At 37.8% G+C, this 19924-nt stretch overlaps 1 protein-coding gene across 5 annotated transcripts in view; it reads left to right on the forward strand.

Moving 5' to 3' along the window:
- Positions 1-19924, forward strand: part of fra (neogenin protein frazzled) — a 195756-nt gene that overhangs the window by 94908 nt on the left and 80924 nt on the right. For 3 of the 5 annotated variants that reach the window (XM_070095374.1, XM_070095369.1, XM_070095391.1), the window contains exon 14: positions 12482-12571. The exons of the other annotated variants lie outside the window; for them this stretch is intronic. In XM_070095374.1, coding sequence (XP_069951475.1) covers positions 12482-12571 — 90 coding nt within the window. The remainder of the gene's footprint in view (positions 1-12481; positions 12572-19924) is intronic. 5 annotated transcript variants of the gene reach the window in all.

The raw sequence follows: 19924 nt of genomic DNA on the forward strand, positions 1-19924 counted from the left end.
TAGTTTATTGACTTCTTGTGGGTCATTAAGGCTGCAGTTCACATACCTTCTATATAAAATTTGTAAATCTCTAGAGCAGGGATCAAATGAAACTCAATATATATATCCCCAGTTTATTCTTATATTCACTACACATTGTAAGCCTGAAGACATATACATGTATTGTATTTAATTTCTTACAGATATTTTCTATTTGAAATTAATGTCTAACATTTTTTATGATTTTGAGACACCTATATATAACATTTTACAGTAGGCATTGTACATGATCAAATCAGTACCAAAGAAGAGAAGCATATGAGGTAGGAATGTGACTTTTCTGCATTGCATGACTGACCCAACCCTAATTAAAGTAATTTAATCAATTAAATGAATGTCTTTTATCAAGCTAGGTGACATGTCTATGGATGGGGAGCAGTGTTGTACCCTTTTTGTCTATTTTTAACTATTTATAGTTATAAGGGCCGAACTTTGCTCCTAGTCTTCTGTTTTCAGTATTTAGTTCTTTATGTAATATTTTAAAGTTTCTAGTGTTTGTAGCATAGACTACATTCTTTTGGATCCTGTTGCAGTATTCAGCATTTTTGTTTTGGAATGGTAGGATTGATGACAAATGTGGTGAGAAGGCACTACTTACAGTGGAAACTTTTATTTAAAGACAACATTTTATTCACTGTTAAAGCTTTCCATAGAACGAAATATTGTCTTTAACTGAAGGTTTGCTCTGCATGTACAGCAGAACCTCGGTTTTCACTTGCCCCTGTTTTTGTCGATTTTGGTTATCGACAACTTTTTTCATCAACATATTGTCTCTGTGTTTGTTCTCACCTCATATTTCGTCCGCTGTACCAAACATGTCTGCCTGCCATGCACACACAAAGCCTCCCACGCACGCATTCTGAATCAGTGTGGCGTTGTTTCTCGGCGAGTGAACATTACCCTGTGTGTTCAAATGAAACATTTCGTAATAATCCATTGTTTTTTGTGCTTAAGATAAGATAAGATTTCGTTCGGATTTTTAACCCCGGAGGGTTAGCCACCCAGGATAACCCAAGGAAGTCAGTGCGTCATCGAGGACTGTCTAACTTATTTCCATTGGGGTCCTTAATCTTGTCCCCCAGGATGCGACCCACACCAGTCGACTAACACCCAGGTACCTATTTGCTGCTAGGTGAACAGGACAACAGGTGTAAGGAAACGTGTCGAAATGTTTCCACCCGCCGGGAATCGAACCCGGGCCCTCCGTGTGTGAAGCGGGAGCTTTAGCCACCAGGCCACCAGGCCGCCTTTGCTTGTTTATTGTGTGGGGCCATGGGGCCAAAATAAGTTCTGAGTCTTTCAGTAAGTCCACCTTGTCTTTCAAAAATGTGAATGTCCATAATCTAGGGTATTTCCCTGACACACTAGGCTTTGTCACATCACAAACAGATGAACTTACTAAGGAAGGACGATGAGCAAGTATTTTTGTACTACAATTAAATACAGTGGAACCTCGGTTGTCGAATTGAATTCATTCCAGGTGTTGATTCGACAACCAAAATGGACAACAACCAAAGTAATTTTTCCCATAAAGAATAATGTAAATAAAATTAATCCGTTCCAGACACTAAATGACAATATAATTTATTAAAAATGTGTTAAATACTACATAAAACTAAAAATGAATACCAAAAGAAACTTTAATTGAAATACTGTACAGTAAATGAAAATTTAACTCTCTCTTACCTGTCATAAGATAGCTAATGTCATATCGGAAGCAGGAGGTGGACGAGAATAGGGGGTATGTTACTGCTTGGAAGGAGAGTCACCTTCTATTAATGTCAGGCAGTTATCCTTCTGGTATTGTTTCTCTTCATTGTCTCTTTTCACCACTAACATCTTTTTCTGACTCACTAGTTCTTTGTCTCACTAAAAACCTGTCCAGCGAGGTTTGTTTCTCGATCCATTTTAGCACTTGTCTAAATTGAGACATTACACTGTCATTGTCTAAATTGAGACATTACACTGTCATTGTACATGTTAGAGAGATGGATGGCCACTGCTTTGTCTGGATGGTATTTTTCAGCAAACTCCAGCACTTCATGCCATTTAGCACACATGTGCAGTGGGCACATCATCCCTTCCCTCCATTCCTCTGATGACAGCTCCTCTGCTACAGTCTGTTACTGCTCCTTCTGAAGGTCTACAAGTTCTTCTGTGGTGAGTTCAGTTCAATTCTGTGCTCCTCCACCAACTCCTGCACATCATCTTCAGTCACCTCTAGGCTCAAGGTCTTTCCCAGGGATGCAATATCCTCTACTGGCTCAGGCTCATCTTCAAAGCCTTCAAAACCTCTGGCTGCCACAAAGTCAGGTCACAGTTTCTACCATGCTGACTGCATGGTCCTGGAAGACACATTTCCCCAGGCTTTGTCTATAAGCCTCAGGTAGATGAGGATATTGAAATGGTCCTTCCAGAACTCCCTGAGGGTTAAATTTGTTTCTGAAGTGATTTCAAAGTGATTTTGACTCATTGTCCAGTGCGCATTCTGTAAGCACGCGACCTGACTCGTCCGCACTGTTGGTCGACAACAAAGAAAACGTACGAAAACCAGGACATTTTTTCCTCAAATTCCTTGTTCGAAAACCGATTTGTTCAACAAGTAATGCAGTTGACAACCGAGGTTCCACTGTACTATCCTCAAGGGAGTAGTAGTTTTAATCTTTTTAGTCTCCCTGGTGCGGTAAGTAACATTTTTGCCTGCTCATGAGGTACCTCTCCTACAAACTTATTCTTTATTTGTTCATTATTTTATTATATTTGGTCAATAAGTCTTCATGAAGTCTTACTTAATTCGTGGATCATATGGTTGTGTAGTGAGTAGTGTTGAGGTGAAGAGCAAATTTGATGGTACTCAAATTATGTAGATTCTCAGATATTATAAAATTTTTTGGCAAGAAGTTCATCTAAATTGTAAAAACTGTTCTAATAAAGTTGTTAGCAATATTATTGAGTGCAGATTCAATGACTATTCTTCTCTGGGTTTTGTCCTCCTCCTTAGCTATTAGTAGTGTGACTTTCCAATTTATTAAGTGATTACGAGAATTATGTTATGTTAAGCAGATGTTAAGATTATCACTTCTGGTGACATATCGGTGCTCTGAAATTTGTTTGTAGATATCTCACTTATATAGATTTTTGTCACAGTTGTTACATTGGATTGTGTATACTTTTTCTGTAGTTGAGTTATGTTAGTGGTGTTTCTATCTGATGATATCCTTAATGGAAGTAGAGGCTGTGTTTTCTACATTTTTAAGTTTGCTATTGGAGAAGATCTTCAAGTGCTTGGCAATCAAGTTGTTTAGGAGAACTGTGTATTTCTTTTCAGTGGCATCAGGTCTGGGAGAGTTGTTGATGTTATGGGGTGTTTCGTGAAGTTTAATGATGATTTGTTTGATGAAAGAGCATTTTCCTTCAAGAAGTTTCCCATAACAGATAGAAAGCTTCTAGAAAAAATCCTTTTGAAAACTACATTTAGTCTTTCTATCATGGTGTGAATGGAAGTGGAGAAGATTGTGTTGGCTGGTGGGTTTCCAGTAGACTGACACAAAGTTCATTAACAAACTTGCAGAGTAAAGCATCTAGGAAAAGAAGTGTATTTTTGGTTTCTTCCTCAATTGTAAATTGTGCAGAAGGTTTGACTTGGTTGGTTATATTTTCTAGGGTGGAGATGTCAGATCTCATAGCAGTAGTGGCATACAATACCAAAAAGATGAGGAATTAGACACATGTGTAACACCTGGGTGTCTTTATTTAAAGATGTTTCTCAAACCATTGGTTTTATCAGTTCATTACAGAGATGATATGCAAAGACTATAATGAGGTAATCATTCCCTCAACCTTTCAGAACTATACAAAGAAGACAGTGGAAGATGAGGTAATTTATCCATCAGACTCTAAGTCAGTGTTCAGTACCTTAGTCTTAATGAACTTGTATTATAGGTGGGAAGATGGATTGCTGCATCTCGTCTGACTCCAGTATGTAAGAGTCCATCTTCCTGACTCATCAAGACTAGGGTACTGATTACTGGCTTCCAGGATGAGGGCCTGATTACCTCGTCTTCTACTGTCTTTACACATGATCTCTACATTGAATTGATAAAGCCACTGGTCGATAAAATGTCTTCAGATAAGATACCCAGATGTTGCACATGTGTTTAATTCCTTGTCAAATCTTCTCAGTGTAATAAAGGAGGTGTCATCCACATAGTTAAGTGAAGTGACAGAAGAGGATGGAGATAAAATGTTCAGCTTCAAGATGATCCATATAGAGGTTTGCTAGGACTGGGTTTAAAGAAAAAACATAGGTAAGTAAAAGATCTGTTGGAAGAGGGAATCTTCGAAGGAGAACTAACTGAAATTGGTGTATATCTATTAAGTCATTTTCAGGAATAGGTAAATAAAAGAAGTTACCAGTTTTTTTTTATGTAGGAGATCAATGGCTTGTGAAGTCAGTACCTTGGTTAAGAAGGAAGTCATATCTAGGCTGAAGACTTTCTTGTCTTTTATGTTGATGTTTCCAATGGAGTTGAGGAGGTCTGAATGCTTGAGGTGTGCAGGACTGATGGTTCCTAAGAGTTTGAACAGGGTGTTTAGTTAAAATGCTCACTAGCTTGTGAGGAGGGAATGTCTGTTTCAGAGAAGATAGTTAGGTCTCATTGGGATCCCAGGTCTGTGGGTCTTAGGCAATCCATACATTTTGACTGGTTTGGGGTTGTTAGGGATAAAGAGTAGTTTCATACCCTATTCTGTGTATTTTAAAATATCTTAAACCTTGTGAAGGAAAGCCTTATTAAAGGTTTCCATAATACTTGGCATGAAAGAGTAGTAGATACCTGAAGGATACTTGGAGGATGCTTCCAGGGGTCATTGCCCCCATGGCCTGGTGGATCAAGGCCTGATGAGCCAAGATGTTACTGCTGGGCATACACAGTCCAGTGTATAAACCACAGCTCAGTTGGTCAGGAACTGATTTGAGGAACTTGTCATGTTCCCTCTTGAAGGCATCCAGAAGTTTGTTGGTAATTTTCCTTACGCAAGAAGGAAGGGCATTGAAAAGTGTATGCCTTGCACCCCTTTTTTTTATTGGACGTACTGGGCCCCATCTGTCAAGCTGCTTTTATATGGAATGATTTTGGTGTGCAGGTTTGGGATCAGTCCCTCCAGTATTTTCCAGGTGTAAATTATACCTTTCTTGCAATACAGTTTAAGAGACTTCAAGCATTCCCAGTGGTTCCAGTATCAAGTATCATAATCACTGAGTAGCAACTCATATTTAAGCTGTCTTTTGTACTGTTTTTGTTTTCTGTCATTATGTTTTTGAATGTGTTTGATTACTTTTAAACATCATTTTTGGAATGTGTTTGATTACATTTAAACAAAGTACAGGTATTTTGCAGAACTATTCATATAAAGTACAATACAGTATTTTGTTTATTCTGTATCTGTTCCATGTGATATTGTATTCACTTTTGTTCTTTGAAATACCGTCTTAGATCATCATACTTTCCATTTTTATAATCTAGTTCATCCTGTTTTTTATTTTTTTTGTTCTTTCTCACATCTTGCCTTTTAACATGAGTTATTCCTAATATAACATTATTGCTTTTACCAGTGAGTTTAGTTAATGTATATTATGAATTTCATTTTGTTTTCCTAGTTAATACCTGGTCTTGTATTTCTGATGTATTGATTTCTCTTATTTTATTCAGTTCTTTAATGATGTGGTAAATAAAAAAGTAATGATATTGATGATTTTTTGTACCATTTGTTTACTACTCCAACCATGTGATGTATTTTGTTATATAGTACAGTACTGTGATTAAAACTGTAGATTACAATAGTTTTTATATTTTTATAGTCACTACCAGTTTTCATGAATATTGTATTTTCCTTAGTGTATTATATATTCCCACTTCCACTTTTCTTTAGGTTGTGGGTTATATGCATTAGGACCATAGGTTTTTTGTTTTTATACCACAAAATTTCAACATTATTTATGTTTTGAATTTTAATGTCTTTAGCTTGGGAGTAATTTTTTAAACCAATATTGCCAATCCACCTACTTTCTTTCCTACCCTGTCTCATTTTCCATTCTGAGTAAGTTTCCCCAAACATTACCTCATTATCAGTAAGTTTCTCCAATTTGGTTTCCTTTAGATCCACTATATATGGGTCCTTTTGGTTTATAATGTCCCTTGGTTATACCCATCTTGAGATTGTCCCATGTATGACATATACTGTATATAAAATGTTTGTGATGTTTGTGTACATACTTGTGAACATCTGTCATTGCAAAGTCACTTCTCTCATTTTCTAAGCCTTTATAACAGATGACAAGCAACCTTTATGACTGAATCAGATACTGCAAGAGAAAAAGTCTCTCATACATTCTGGTTTTATTTGGTACATAAATTTTTCTTATTAATGTTCAAATTCACTTAATTACAGTGGAACTTCGACTTATGAGTGTCCCAACATATGAGTTTTTCGAGATAAGAGCCGTTGCTCGGTCCATTTTTTGCTCTAAGTTATGAGCCAATATCCGAGTTACGAGCAAGCTTCTCCCGCTTTCCCCTCAACCCACAACCTGCACACCTTGCTTGTTTATCTATGATTTCATGCTTTAATTCCATGGAAATCATCCTCTTTTTCTTCTCAGCACTGTCCTTTAGACTTACTTTCTTAGGACCCATGGTTAGAAAAAGGAAATTTGGCCAAATGACTGTCAAGAAATGTAAGCAAAGCGTGAGAGAAAGGCTTCCATAGCGAGGTAAACAGTGCACTGCTCCAACTAGTGGTGGTGTTCTGAATCTCCTCTTATTATTATAATAATAATAATAATAATAATAATAATAATAATAATAATAATAATAAGTTTACTGAGTATACCAGGAAAAGTGTACGGTAGGGTTATTATTGAAAGAATTAGAGGTAAGACAGAATGTAGAATTGTGGATGAGCAAGGAGGTTTTAGAGTGGGTAGGGGATATGTAGATTAAGTGTTTACATTGAGCATATATGTGAACAGTATTTAGATAAAAGTAGGGAAGTTTTTATTGCATTTATGGATTTAGAAAAGGCATATGAAAGAGTGGATAGGGGAGCAATGTGGCAGATGTTGCAAGTACAGGTCCTCCATCACACATCCGGCATCATTGGGACCTGTAGTGTACCGGATTACTGAGTTTGCCGGAGTACAGAGTGGTTAGGTTAGAATACACTTAATAAAATTAACCAACTTGACTTACACAAAGTTCATTGAAAATCGGCCAAAATCAAACATTTCCACTACTTTGAGCTCAATTTCAAGGTACTTTTCATCATGAAAACAATCAAAATCATGTCTATTTCTGTAATATATCTTCCATTCTATCAAATGAGTCCAAAAAAATGAGAATAAAACCATAAAAACCCTATGAAAATATACTGCAAAGAGGCGGCTAATGGCTGAGAGGTGAACTCCCTTATTTATCATCCGTCTTTTTTATTTTTGTTGTACGTTAAGAAGCATCTTTCCATCATACATTGCCCAAGTTTCAATGAGATAGCCCAACAAACAACCGAGAAAAGAAAAATATTTACCAAAAATCATATATGGCAAGCCCAAGCCAGGTACTGGAAATAAGTCACTTTGTCTGACTTTTTTGGGTTATCTTTAGTTCTCTATACATACATCGGTATGTATGATAATCTATGTAACTGTATTTGTGTATACCTGAATAAACTTATTTACTTCTAGCCTGTCAAGTGAGTACAAGAAACTGCCCATTCACTTATTTCAACTACCCAATAAAGTGGTCAGAAATTGGCAATTTGGCCGATTTCACACAAATTTCAACAGATCCCAATTTCAAAATAGGGTCCAGAATAAACAATGTAGACATTCCTGGCACTAAAATAACATTTTCTCTGTTCATTAGTCATGGCTACAGGCCCCTCTTATATTACTCTTGCTTACCATTTGGAATTTTTATTTACAAAAAAATAGAAGATTTACTGCTATGCATTATTGTAATAATTGTATAAATAATGTCAACCCATTCTTGACTGCGTATTGGAATTTGGACTGGCAAGCAGACAGGTATTGGATGGTGACGTCATTTGTTTACTCGAGCTTCGCTAAATAATAGAACATTTTCGCAACTTTGAGCATGATTTCAAGGTATACTTTTCATCATGAAAGCAATCAAAATCATACCTATTTCTGTAATATATCTTTCATTTTATCAAATGAGACCGAGAAAATGAGAATATAACCATAAAAACCATACAACAATATACCGCTAAACCGCCGCTAATAGCCGAGAAGTGAACTCCGCTATTTATGGTCTGATTTTTTCATTTTTGGTGTACGTTAAGAAGTATCTTTCAATCATACATTGCCCAAGTTTCAGTAAGATAACCCAACAAACAACTGAGAAAATAATAATAATAATAATAATAATAATAATAATAATAATAATAATAATAATAATAATAATAATAATAATAATAATATCTTTATTTACTACACGTACATGTACAAGGTATACAGGCCTAGCTGACGTCAGTGACATACTACTATATAGAAAGCCGCTTGTTATGCAGAGTATTTCAAGAAAATTAGGTCAGTGTCCCAGGATAACACCCACACTAGTCGGCTAACACCCAGGTACCCATTTACTGATGGGTAAACATTGACAACAGGTGTAAAGAAACATGCCTAATAACACCTTGTAGGAGTGAGGAAGAGCCAGTTGTGAGTGTGGAGGAAGTTCGTGAGGCAGTAGGTAAAATGAAAGGGGGTAAGGCAGCCGGGATTGATGGGATAAAGATAGAAATGTTAAAAGCAGGTGGGGATATAGTTTTGGAGTGGTTGGTGCAATTATTTAATAAATGTATGGAAGAGGGTAAGGTAACTAGGGATTGGCAGAGAGTATGCATAGTTCCTTTGTATCAAGGCAAAGGGGACAAAAGAGAGTGTAAAAATTATATGGGGATAAGTCTGTTGAGTATACCTGGTAAAGTGTATGTTAGAGTTATTATTGAAAGAATTAAGAGTAAGACGGAGAATAGAATAGCAGATGAACAAGGAGGCTTTAGGAAAGGTAGGGGGCATGTGGACCAGGTGTTTACAGTGATACATATAAGTGAACAGTATTTAGATAAGGCTAAAGAGGTTTTTGTGGCATTTATGGATTTGGAAAAGGCGTATGACAGGGTGGATAGGAGGGCAATGTGGCAGATGTTGCAGGTGTATGGTGTAGGAGGTAGGTTACTGAAAGCAGTGAAGAGTTTTTACGAGGATAGTGAGGCTCAAGTTAGAGTATGTAGGAAAGAGGGAAATTATTTCCCAGTAAAAGTAGGCCTTAGACAAGGATGTGTGATGTCACCGTGGTTGTTTAATATATTTATAGATGGGGTTGTAAGAGAAGTAAATGCGAGGGTCTTGGCAAGAGGCGTGGAGTTAAAAGATAAAGAATCACACATAAAGTGGGAGTTGTCACAGTTGCTCTTTGCTGATGACGCTGTGCTCTTGGGAGATTCTGAAGAGAAGTTGCAGAGGTTGGTGGATGAATTTGGTAGGGTATGCAAAAGAAAATTAAAAGTGAATACTGGAAAGAGTAAGGTTATGAGGATAAAAAGATTAGGTGATGAAAGATTGGATATCAGATTGGAGGGAGAGAGTATGGAGGAGGTGAATGTATTCAGATATTTGGGAGTGGACGTGTCAGCGGATGGGTCTATGAAAGATGAGGTGAATCATAGAATTGATGAGGGGAAAAGGGTGAGCGGTGCACTTAGGAGTCTGTGGAGACAAAGAACTTTGTCCTTGGAGGCAAAGAGGGGAATGTGTGAGAGTATAGTTTTACCAACGCTCTTTTATGGGTGTGAAGCATGGGTGATGAATGTTGCAGCAAGGAGAAAACTGGAGGCAGTGGAGATGTCGTGTCTGAGGGCAATGTGTGGTGTGAATATAATGCAGAGAATTCGTAGTTTGGAAGTTAGGAGGAGGTGCGGGATTACCAAAACTGTTGTCCAGAGGGCTGAGGAAGGGTTGTTGAGGTGGTTCGGACATGTAGAGAGAATGGAGCGAAACAGAATGACTTCAAGAGTGTATCGGTCTGTAGTGGAAGGAAGGCGGGGTAGGGGTCGGCCTAGGAAAGGTTGGAGGGAGGTGGTAAAGGAGGTTTTGTGTGCAAGGGGCTTGGACTTCCAGCAGGCATGCGTGAGCGTGTTTGATAGGAGTGAATGGAGACAAATGGTTTTTAATACTTGACGTGCTGTTGTAGTGTGAGCAAAGTAACATTTATGAAGGGATTCAGGGAAACCGGCAGGCCGGACTTGAGTCCTGGAGATGGGAAGTACAGTGCCTTCACTCTGAAGGAGGGGTGTTAATGTTGCAGTTTAAAAACTGTAATGTAAAGCACCCTTCTGGCATGACAGTGATGGAGTGAATGATGGTGAAAATTTTTCTTTTTTGGGCCACCCTGCCTTGGTGGGAATCGGCCAGTGTGTTAATAAAAAAAAAAAATAGATGAATTGTGATAGATAAATAAACTGTAGAGTTGATATTAGCATCATATTCAAGTATTTTGTCCTGCTTCCAGAAAGCAGGAATTCTGGTGGAAAGGATTAATGGAATTTCAGTTAATTTAAATAAGGAAAATTTATTTGATATATGAGCAAATTGTGTTATGAGCTAGGTCACGGAATGGATTAACCCTTTGACTGTTTTGGTCGTATATATACGCCTTACGAGCCAGTGTTTCGGATGTATATATCCTCAATAATTCTAGGGGCTTCAGATCAAGCAGGAGAAAGGGTTTGTGTGGTCAGTGTGCACCACATAAAAAAATCCTGCAGCACGCAGTGCATAATGAGAAAAAAAACTGACCATTTTTTTGGATTAAAACGCCAACTTTGAGGTGTATTTTCGTATAGTATTTATTGTTGTATACTTGCTTTCATGGTCTCACATGATAAAATGGAAAACATATTACAGAAATAGAGATGATTTTGATTAGTTTCATGATGAAAACGACCTTGAAATTGAGTTCAAGGTAGCAGAAATGTTCGATTTTTACCAATGTTCAGGAGTAAGCAAATCACACCACACGTCCAATACACGTCAACTGGGGAGTCTGATATTCTTTCACTAGTGCACTGATATTATTTATACCATTTTTACAATTATGCAGTAGTCTGCATAACAGTAAATTTTGCATTTTTTGTATGAATAAAAAATCAAAATAGAAAGCAATAGTAATATAAAAGGGGCCTAGAGACATGACTAATGAACAGAGGATATGTTATTTTAGTTCCAAGAATATCTACATTGTTTATTCTGGACCCTGTTTTGAAATTGGCATCTTTTTTAATTTGCATGAAATTGGCCAGATTGCCAATTTCTGACCACTTTATTGGGTAGTTCAAATCGGTAAATGGGCGCTTTCTTGTACTCAACTGATAGAAAAAATGAAGTTCTAAAGAAATAGCTATGAGTTTGGTCAACTGGAACAAAGGAATTGGCCAAGAACAGGGCTCAAAATCGGCAGAATTGCAGATGCGTATATGTCGCCGAGACCACTACCTTCGCGGGAGTGTAATTCCATGAGTTTTCGACCAAATTTTGTACTTTTGGTGTCATTACCATAGGGAAAAGATTCTCTATCATTTCATAAGAAAAAAAATAATTTTTTTTTTTTCCAAAAATTTTGGGACAGAATGACAGTTTCAGAAATGGGCTTGTGACAGTCAAAGGGTTAAACTCGTAAGTTGAGGTTCCACTGTATTTCTAATACTGTACTGTATATGCTGTATATATTATTGTTATTTTTTCTTTGAATAATGGCTGACCAAAAATTATTGGATTTTGTGAAGTGCAATGCGTGTCACCAGCGTTCGTGTGTCTGTGGCTTAACCTAATTTCTTAGATATGGAGCATTTGAATTTGTATGAGTTACAGTAAAGAGAAAATATGTTATTAAATGGTTTAATTATTATTTAGTGTACCAAAATGAGATTTTCGTTGTAAAATAAAATACTGGTAGTAACAAAATCTTAAATTTATATTTGTCTTTAGAGACTATTTGAGAAAACTTTATTCCAAATTGATTAGCATCTTCATTTTTCAGTTTAATGAATTACCATATTAAAGTTCATTTTGTTTTGGAATTTTCAAATGTTCCACATTGGCTTATTAGCAACTGTCCATTCTGTCTTTGTGGGTGTAGTTAAGTGCTTGGAGTGTGATCCCTATAAAGGAACTTTCACAGTGGTGGTGGTGTCAGCTTCTTGAGAATTTGCCTTATAAATTAGATCAATATTCAAAACTTGTAGCAATGGTCATCTTTATTAAAATTCCTGAATCTGGAAAGCATAAAGCTAGATTTAGTTTTGTAGACACCACAACCTATGTTGCTTGCTTAGATAATTTTGAGTGCGCAAACCCCTACAGGCCCTGAGTATGAACCTGATGACAAGAACACGACTTACACTTCTACCTCCACCCTCGACCGCCGCACCCCTTACCAGTCAACTTATCTCCGTAAGTTACTTCCTATCCTGCTGAAGCTTAATATCCTTCTATGCTTGTTTTATTAACTTAACTATATAATTATTGGCTTATATCCAGGACTGGCAGTCTTCCCAATTAAAATACAAGTGAAACTCTACCTTCTAAGTGCTCAAGTTAAGAAGGCAATATAAAAGCCAAGGAGTGTCAGTGTTTTGCCTATATACATATTGATTGTTTTGTATGATTATGATGAGATGAGAAATACTGTATATGAATGATTCAGGGTAATTTGATTTATATTTAAAAATTTTCTTTAGTTTGTTAAATACAAGAGAAGTTTAAAAGCTGTAAGAGCTTTTACTGTATCCTTGGAACAGGGTTGACTTAACACATTAACATTTCTGATATAACAAGGTATTGGTGTAAACTGCATTAATGATTTTTGTGTATAATTTGAATCTCTTATGTTGCTGTTTCAGAGTATTAAGTTGTAGTATTTTATCTTGATTTTTATGTTTACTTTGAAAAATGAACCTCTTACTGGGTGGGCAAAAAGTTTTTTGCGGTGAAATTATCACAGTGTTTGAGCCATTATTTTCATAGGTATATTCTTCCTTGTTGATGGTTGAGCATCATGAAAGCATTCCCCTATGGCTGATTTTAAGTCCATCATGCTTATTAGCTGCAGTTTGGTAATCATTTCCTTTGCAATGAGTCAAAGTGAATTATTACATGTTATTAAGTATGGGCTTTGACATAACCATGCCACATAAGACCCTTATCAAGTCTAGTGAATGTTTTTTATGGATATTCTCGAACTGGGAGAACATAATGTGCATCATGCCTGCCCTGTATATACCAAATATCAAGAATTTTTTATTTGTATTATATCTTTAGACAGAAAAAGTGATTCCCCTAGCTAGAGAAATGTTGCAATAATATTACTGTTGCTTGTCATAGGCCAATATCTTAGGGCTCAATAAAGATAAACAGTATTAAAATTTTGTCTTGTTTTATAATCTGCGAGCTGTGTGGTGTGGGAATATGTGCACAGGGTTGTTTTTGTATTATTTAAATGTATATAATTATCTGTACATCTGCATAAATTAAGACCATTGCATAATTGCAGTGCAATATTAATACAGTATTGTTGATTCATGTATATATGTATATTTTCAACAAGTCGGCCGTCTCCCACCAAGGCAGAGTGACCCAAAAAGAAAGAAAATTCCAAAAAAGAAAATACCTTTATCATCATTCAACACTTTCAACTCACTCATATATAATCAGTCTTTGCAGAGGTGCTCAGATACGACAGTTTAGATATCCCTCTAAACTTTCAATAACCCAGACCCCTCCTTTGAAGTACAGGCATTGTACTTCCCAATTCCAGGACTCAAGTCCAGCTCAATCTATAATAACTGGCTTCTCTGAATCCCTTCACTAAATATTACCCTGCTCACACTCCAACAGCTCGTCAAGTTCCAAAAACCATCCGTCTCCATTTACCCCTATCTAACATGCTCACACACGCTTGCTGGAAGTCCAAGCCCCTCACCAACAAAACCTCCTTTACCCCCACCCTCTAACCTTTTCAAGGATGACCCCCACCCCTTCCTTCCTTCCTTCCCCTACATATTTATATGCTCTCCATGTCATTCTACTTTGATCCATTCTCTCTAAATGACCAAACCACCTCAACAACCCCTCTTCAGCCCTCTGACTAATACGTACTTTTAATAACTCCACACCTTCTCCTAAATTCCACATTCCAAATTCTCTGCATAATATTTACACCACACATTGCCCTTAGACAGGACATCTCCACTGCCTCCAGCCGCCTCCTTGCTGCAACATTTACATCCCAAACTTCACACCCATGTAATAGTGCTGGTACCACTATATTTATTTTTTTATTAACACACTGGCCGATTCCCACCATTCCCACGATTCCCATCATTCACTGCATCACTGTCTTGCCAGAAGGGTGCTTTACACTACAGTTTTTAAACTGCAACATTAACACCCCTCCTACTATACTACCACTATACTATACTCTATACTACACTATACTCCTACTATACTACCACAATACTATACTATATATATACATGTATATATATATATTCTTTCTTTCAACACACCGGCCGTATCCCACCGAGGCAGGGTGGCCCAAAAGGAAAAACGAAAGTTTCTTCTTTTACATTTAGTAATATATACAGGAGAAGGGGTTACTAGCCCCTTCACTCCCAGCATTTTAGTTGCCTCTTAAAACACGCATGGCTTACGGAGGAAGAATTCTGTTCCACTTCCCCATGGAGGATATATATATATATATATATATATATATATATATATATATATATTTTTATTTTTTTATTATCACACCGGCCGATTCCCACCAAGGCAGGGTGGCCCGAAAAAGAAAAACTTTCACCATCATTCACTCCATCACTGTCTTGCCAGAAGGGTGCTTTACACTACAGTTTTTAAACTGCAACATTAACACCCCTCCTTCAGAGTGCAGGCACTGTACTTCCCATCTCCAGGACTCAAGTCCGGCCTGCCGGTTTCCCTGAATCCCTTCATAAATGTTACTTTGCTCACACTCCAACAGCACGTCAAGTATTAAAAACCATTTGTCTCCATTCACTCCTATCAAACACGCTCACGCATGCCTGCTGGAAGTCCAAGCCCCTCGCACACAAAACCTCCTTTACCCCCTCCCTCCAACCCTTCCTAGGCCGACCCCTACCCCGCCTTCCTTCCACTACAGACTGATACACTCTTGAAGTCATTCTGTTTCGCTCCATTCTCTCTACATGTCCGAACCACCTCAACAACCCTTCCTCAGCCCTCTGGACAACAGTTTTGGTAATCCCGCACCTCCTCCTAACTTCCAAACTACGAATTCTCTGCATTATATTCACACCACACATTGCCCTCAGACATGACATCTCCACTGCCTCCAGCCTTCTCCTCGCTGCAACATTCATCACCCACGCTTCACACCCATATAAGAGAGTTGGTACAACTATACTCTCATACATTCCCCTCTTTGCCTCCAAGGACAAAGTTCTTTGTCTCCACAGACTCCTAAGTGCACCACTCACTCTTTTTCCCTCATCAATTCTATGATTCACCTCATCTTTCATAGACCCATCCGCTGACACGTCCACTCCCAAATATCTGAATACGTTCACCTCCTCCATACTCTCTCCCTCCAATCTGATATTCAATCTTTCATCACCTAATCTTTTTGTTATCCTCATAACCTTACTCTTTCCTGTATTCACCTTTAATTTTCTTCTTTTGCACACCCTACCAAATTCATCCACCAATCTCTGCAACTTCTCTTCAGAATCTCCCAAGAGCACAGTGTCATCAGCAAAGAGCTGATGCTAAAGAAGGAGTAGCAATAATGTTGAAGGATAAGCTATGGCAGGAAAAGAGGGACTACAAATGTATAAATTCAAGGATTATGTGGAGTAAAATAAAGATTGGATGTGAAAAGTGGGTTATAGTAAGCGTGTATGCACCTGGAGAAGAGAGAAGTGTAGAGGAGAGAGAGAGATTCTGGGAAATGTTGAGTGAATGCGTGGGGAGTTTTGAATCAAGTGTGAGAGTAATGGTGGTTGGGGATTTCAATGCTAAAGTGGGTAAAAATGTTATGGAGGGAGTAGTAGGTAGTTTTGGGGTGCCAGGGGTAAATGTAAATAGGGAGCCTTTAATTGAGCTAAGTGTAGAAAGAAATTTGGTAATAAGTAATACATATTTTATGAAAAAGAGGATAAATAAATATACAAGGTATGATGTAGCACGTAATGAAAGTAGTTTGTTAGATTATGTATTGGTGGATAAAAGGTTGATGGGTAGGCTCCAGGATGTACATGTTTATAGAGGGGCAACTGATATATCGGATCATTATTTAGTTGTAGCTACAGTTAGAGTAAGAGGTAGATGGGAAAAGAGGAAGGTGGCAACAACAAGTAAGAGGGAGGTGAAAGTGTATAAACTAAGGGAGGAGGAAGTTCGGGCGAGATATAAGCGAATATTGGCAGAAAGGTGGGCTAGTGCAAAGATGAGTAGTGGGGGGGTTGAAGAGGGTTGGAATAGTTTTAAAAATGCAGTATTAGAATGTGGGGCAGAAGTTTGTGGTTATAGGAGGGTGGGGGCAGGAGGAAAGAGGAGTGATTGGTGGAATGATGAAGTAAAGGGTGTGATAAAAGAGAAAAAGGTAGCTTACGAGAGGTTTTTACAAAGCAGAAGTGTTATAAGAAGAGCAGAGTATATGGAGAGTAAAAGAAAGGTGAAGAGAGTGGTGAGAGAGTGCAAAAGGAGAGCAGATGAAAGAGTGGGAGAGGCACTGTCAAGAAATTTTAATGAAAATAAGAAAAAATTTTGGAGTGAGTTAAACAAGTTAAGAAAGCCTAGGGAAAGTATGGATTTGTCAGTTAAAAACAGAGTAGGGGAGTTAGTAGATGGGGAGAGGGAGGTATTAGGTAGATGGCGAGAATATTTTGAGGAACTTTTAAATGTTAAGGAAGAAAGGGAGGCAGTAATTTCATGCACTGGCCAGGGAGGTATACCATCTTTTAGGAGTGAAGAAGAGCAGAATGTAAGTGTGGTGGAGGTATGTGAGGCATTACGTAGAATGAAAGGGGGTAAAGCAGCTGGAACTGACAGGATCATGACAGAAATGTTAAAAGCATGGGGGGATATAGTGTTGGAGTGGTTGGTACTTTTGTTTAATAAATGTATGAAAGAGGGGAAGGTACCTAGGGATTGGCAGAGAGCATGTATAGTCCCTTTATATAAAGGGAAAGGGGACAAAAGAGATTGTAAAAATTATAGAGGAATAAGTTTACTGAGTATACCAGGAAAAGTATACGGTAGGGTTATAATTGAAAGAATTAGAGGTAAGACAGAATGTAGAATTGCGGATGAGCAGGGAGGCTTCAGAGTGGGTAGGGGATGTGTAGATCAAGTGTTTACATTGAAACACATATGTGAACAGTATTTAGATAAAGGTAGGGAAGTTTTTATTGCATTTATGGATTTAGAAAAGGCATATGATAGAGTGGATAGAGGAGCAATGTGGCAGATGTTGCAAGTATATGGAATAGGTGGTAAGTTACTAAATGCTGTAAAGAGCTTTTATGAGGATAGTGAGGCTCAGGTTAGGGTGTGTAGAAGAGAGGGAGAATACTTCCCGGTAAAAGTAGGTCTTAGACAGGGATGTGTAATGTCACCATGGTTGTTTAATATATTTATAGATGGGGTTGTAAAAGAAGTAAATGCTAGGGTGTTCGGGAGAGGGGTGGGATTAAATTATGGGGAATCAAATTCAAAATGGGAATTGACACAGTTACTTTTTGCTGATGATACTGTGCTTATGGGAGATTCTAAAGAAAAATTACAAAGGTTAGTGGATGAGTTTGAGAATGTGTGTAAAGGTAGAAAGTTGAAAGTCAACATAGAAAAGAGTAAGGTGATGAGGGTATCAAATGATTTAGATAAAGAAAAATTGGATATCAAATTGGGGAGGAGGAGTATGGAAGAAGTGAATGTTTTCAGATACTTGGGAGTTGACGTGTCGGCGGAGGGATTTATGAAGGATGAGGTTAATCATAGAATTGATGAGGGAAAAAAGGTAAGTGGTGCGTTGAGGTATATGTGGAGTCAAAAAACGTTATCTATGGAGGCAAAGAAGGGAATGTATGAAAGTATAGTAGTACCAACACTCTTATATGGATGTGAAGCTTGGGTGGTAAATGCAGCAGCAAGGAGACGGTTGGAGGCAGTGGAGATGTCCTGTCTAAGGGCAATGTGTGGTGTAAATATTATGCAGAAAATTCGGAGTGTGGAAATTAGGAGAAGGTGTGGAGTTAATAAAAGCATTAGTCAGAGGGCAGAAGAGGGGTTGTTGAGGTGGTTTGGTCATTTAGAGAGAATGGATCAAAGTAGAATGACATGGAAAGCATATAAATCTATAGGGGAAGGAAAGAGGGGTAGGGGTCGTCCTCGAAAGGGTTGGAAAGAGGGGGTAAAGGAGGTTTTGTGGGTTAGGGGCTTGGACTTCCAGCAAGCATGCATGAGCGTGTTAGATAGGAGTGAATGGAGACGAATGATACTTGGGACCTGACGATCTGTTGGAGTGTGAGCAGGGTAATATTTAGTGAAGGGATTCAGGGAAACCAGTTATTTTCATATAGTCGGACTTGAGTCCTGGAAATGGGAAGTACAATGCCTGCACTTTAAAGGAGGGGTTTGGGATATTGGCAGTTTGGAGGGATATGTTGTGTATCTCTATACGTATATGCTTCTAAGCTGTTGTATTCTGAGCACCTCTGCAAAAGCAGTGATAATGTGTGAGTGTGGTGAAAGTGTTGAATGATGATGAAAGTATTTTCTTTTTGGGGATTTTCTTTCTTTTTTTTTTTTTGGGTCACCCTGCCTCGGTGGGAGATGGTTGACTTGTTGAAAAAAAAAAAAAAAAAATATATATATATATATATATATATATATATATATATATATATATATATATATATATATATATATATATATATATTATATATCTATATATATATATATATCTATATATATATATTTTTCAACAAGTCGGCCGTCTCCCACCGAGGCAGGGTGACCCAAAAAAGAAAGAAAATCCCCAAAAAGAAAATACTTTCATCATCATTCAACACTTTCACCACACTCACACATTATCACTGTTTTTGCAGAGGTGCTCAGAATACAACAGTCTAGAAGCATAAACATATAAAGATACACAACATATCCCTCCAAACTGCCAATATCCCAAACCCCTCCTTTAAAGTGCAGGCATTGTACTTCCCATTTCCAGGACTCAAGTCCGACTATATGAAAATAACTGGTTTCCCTGAATCCCTTCACTAAATATTACCCTGCTCACACTCCAACAGATCGTCAGGTCCCAAGTACCATTCGTCTCCATTCACTCCTATCTAACACGCTCACGCACGTAAGTGCGTTTGTACGTGTATGTTTGGGGGTCTGAAATGGACTAATCTACTTCACAATATTCCTTATGGGAACAAATTCGGTCAGTACTGGCATCTGAACATACTTCTGGAGTGAAAAAATATCGTTAGCCGGGGGTCCACTGTATATATATATATAGTATATATAGTAGTAGGTTGGTAGACAGCAACCACCCAGGGAGGTACTACCGTCCTACCAAGTGAGTGTAAAACGAAGCCTGTGATTGTTTTACATGATGGTAGGATTGCTGATGTCTTTTGTCTGTCTCATAAATATGCAAGATTACAGGCATGTCTTGCTACTTCTACTTACACTTAGGTCACACTACACATACATGTACACATTTATTTATACACACTC

The sequence above is a fragment of the Cherax quadricarinatus genome, chromosome 4 (assembly GCF_038502225.1).
Source record: "Cherax quadricarinatus isolate ZL_2023a chromosome 4, ASM3850222v1, whole genome shotgun sequence".
NCBI lineage: Eukaryota > Metazoa > Arthropoda > Malacostraca > Decapoda > Parastacidae > Cherax > Cherax quadricarinatus.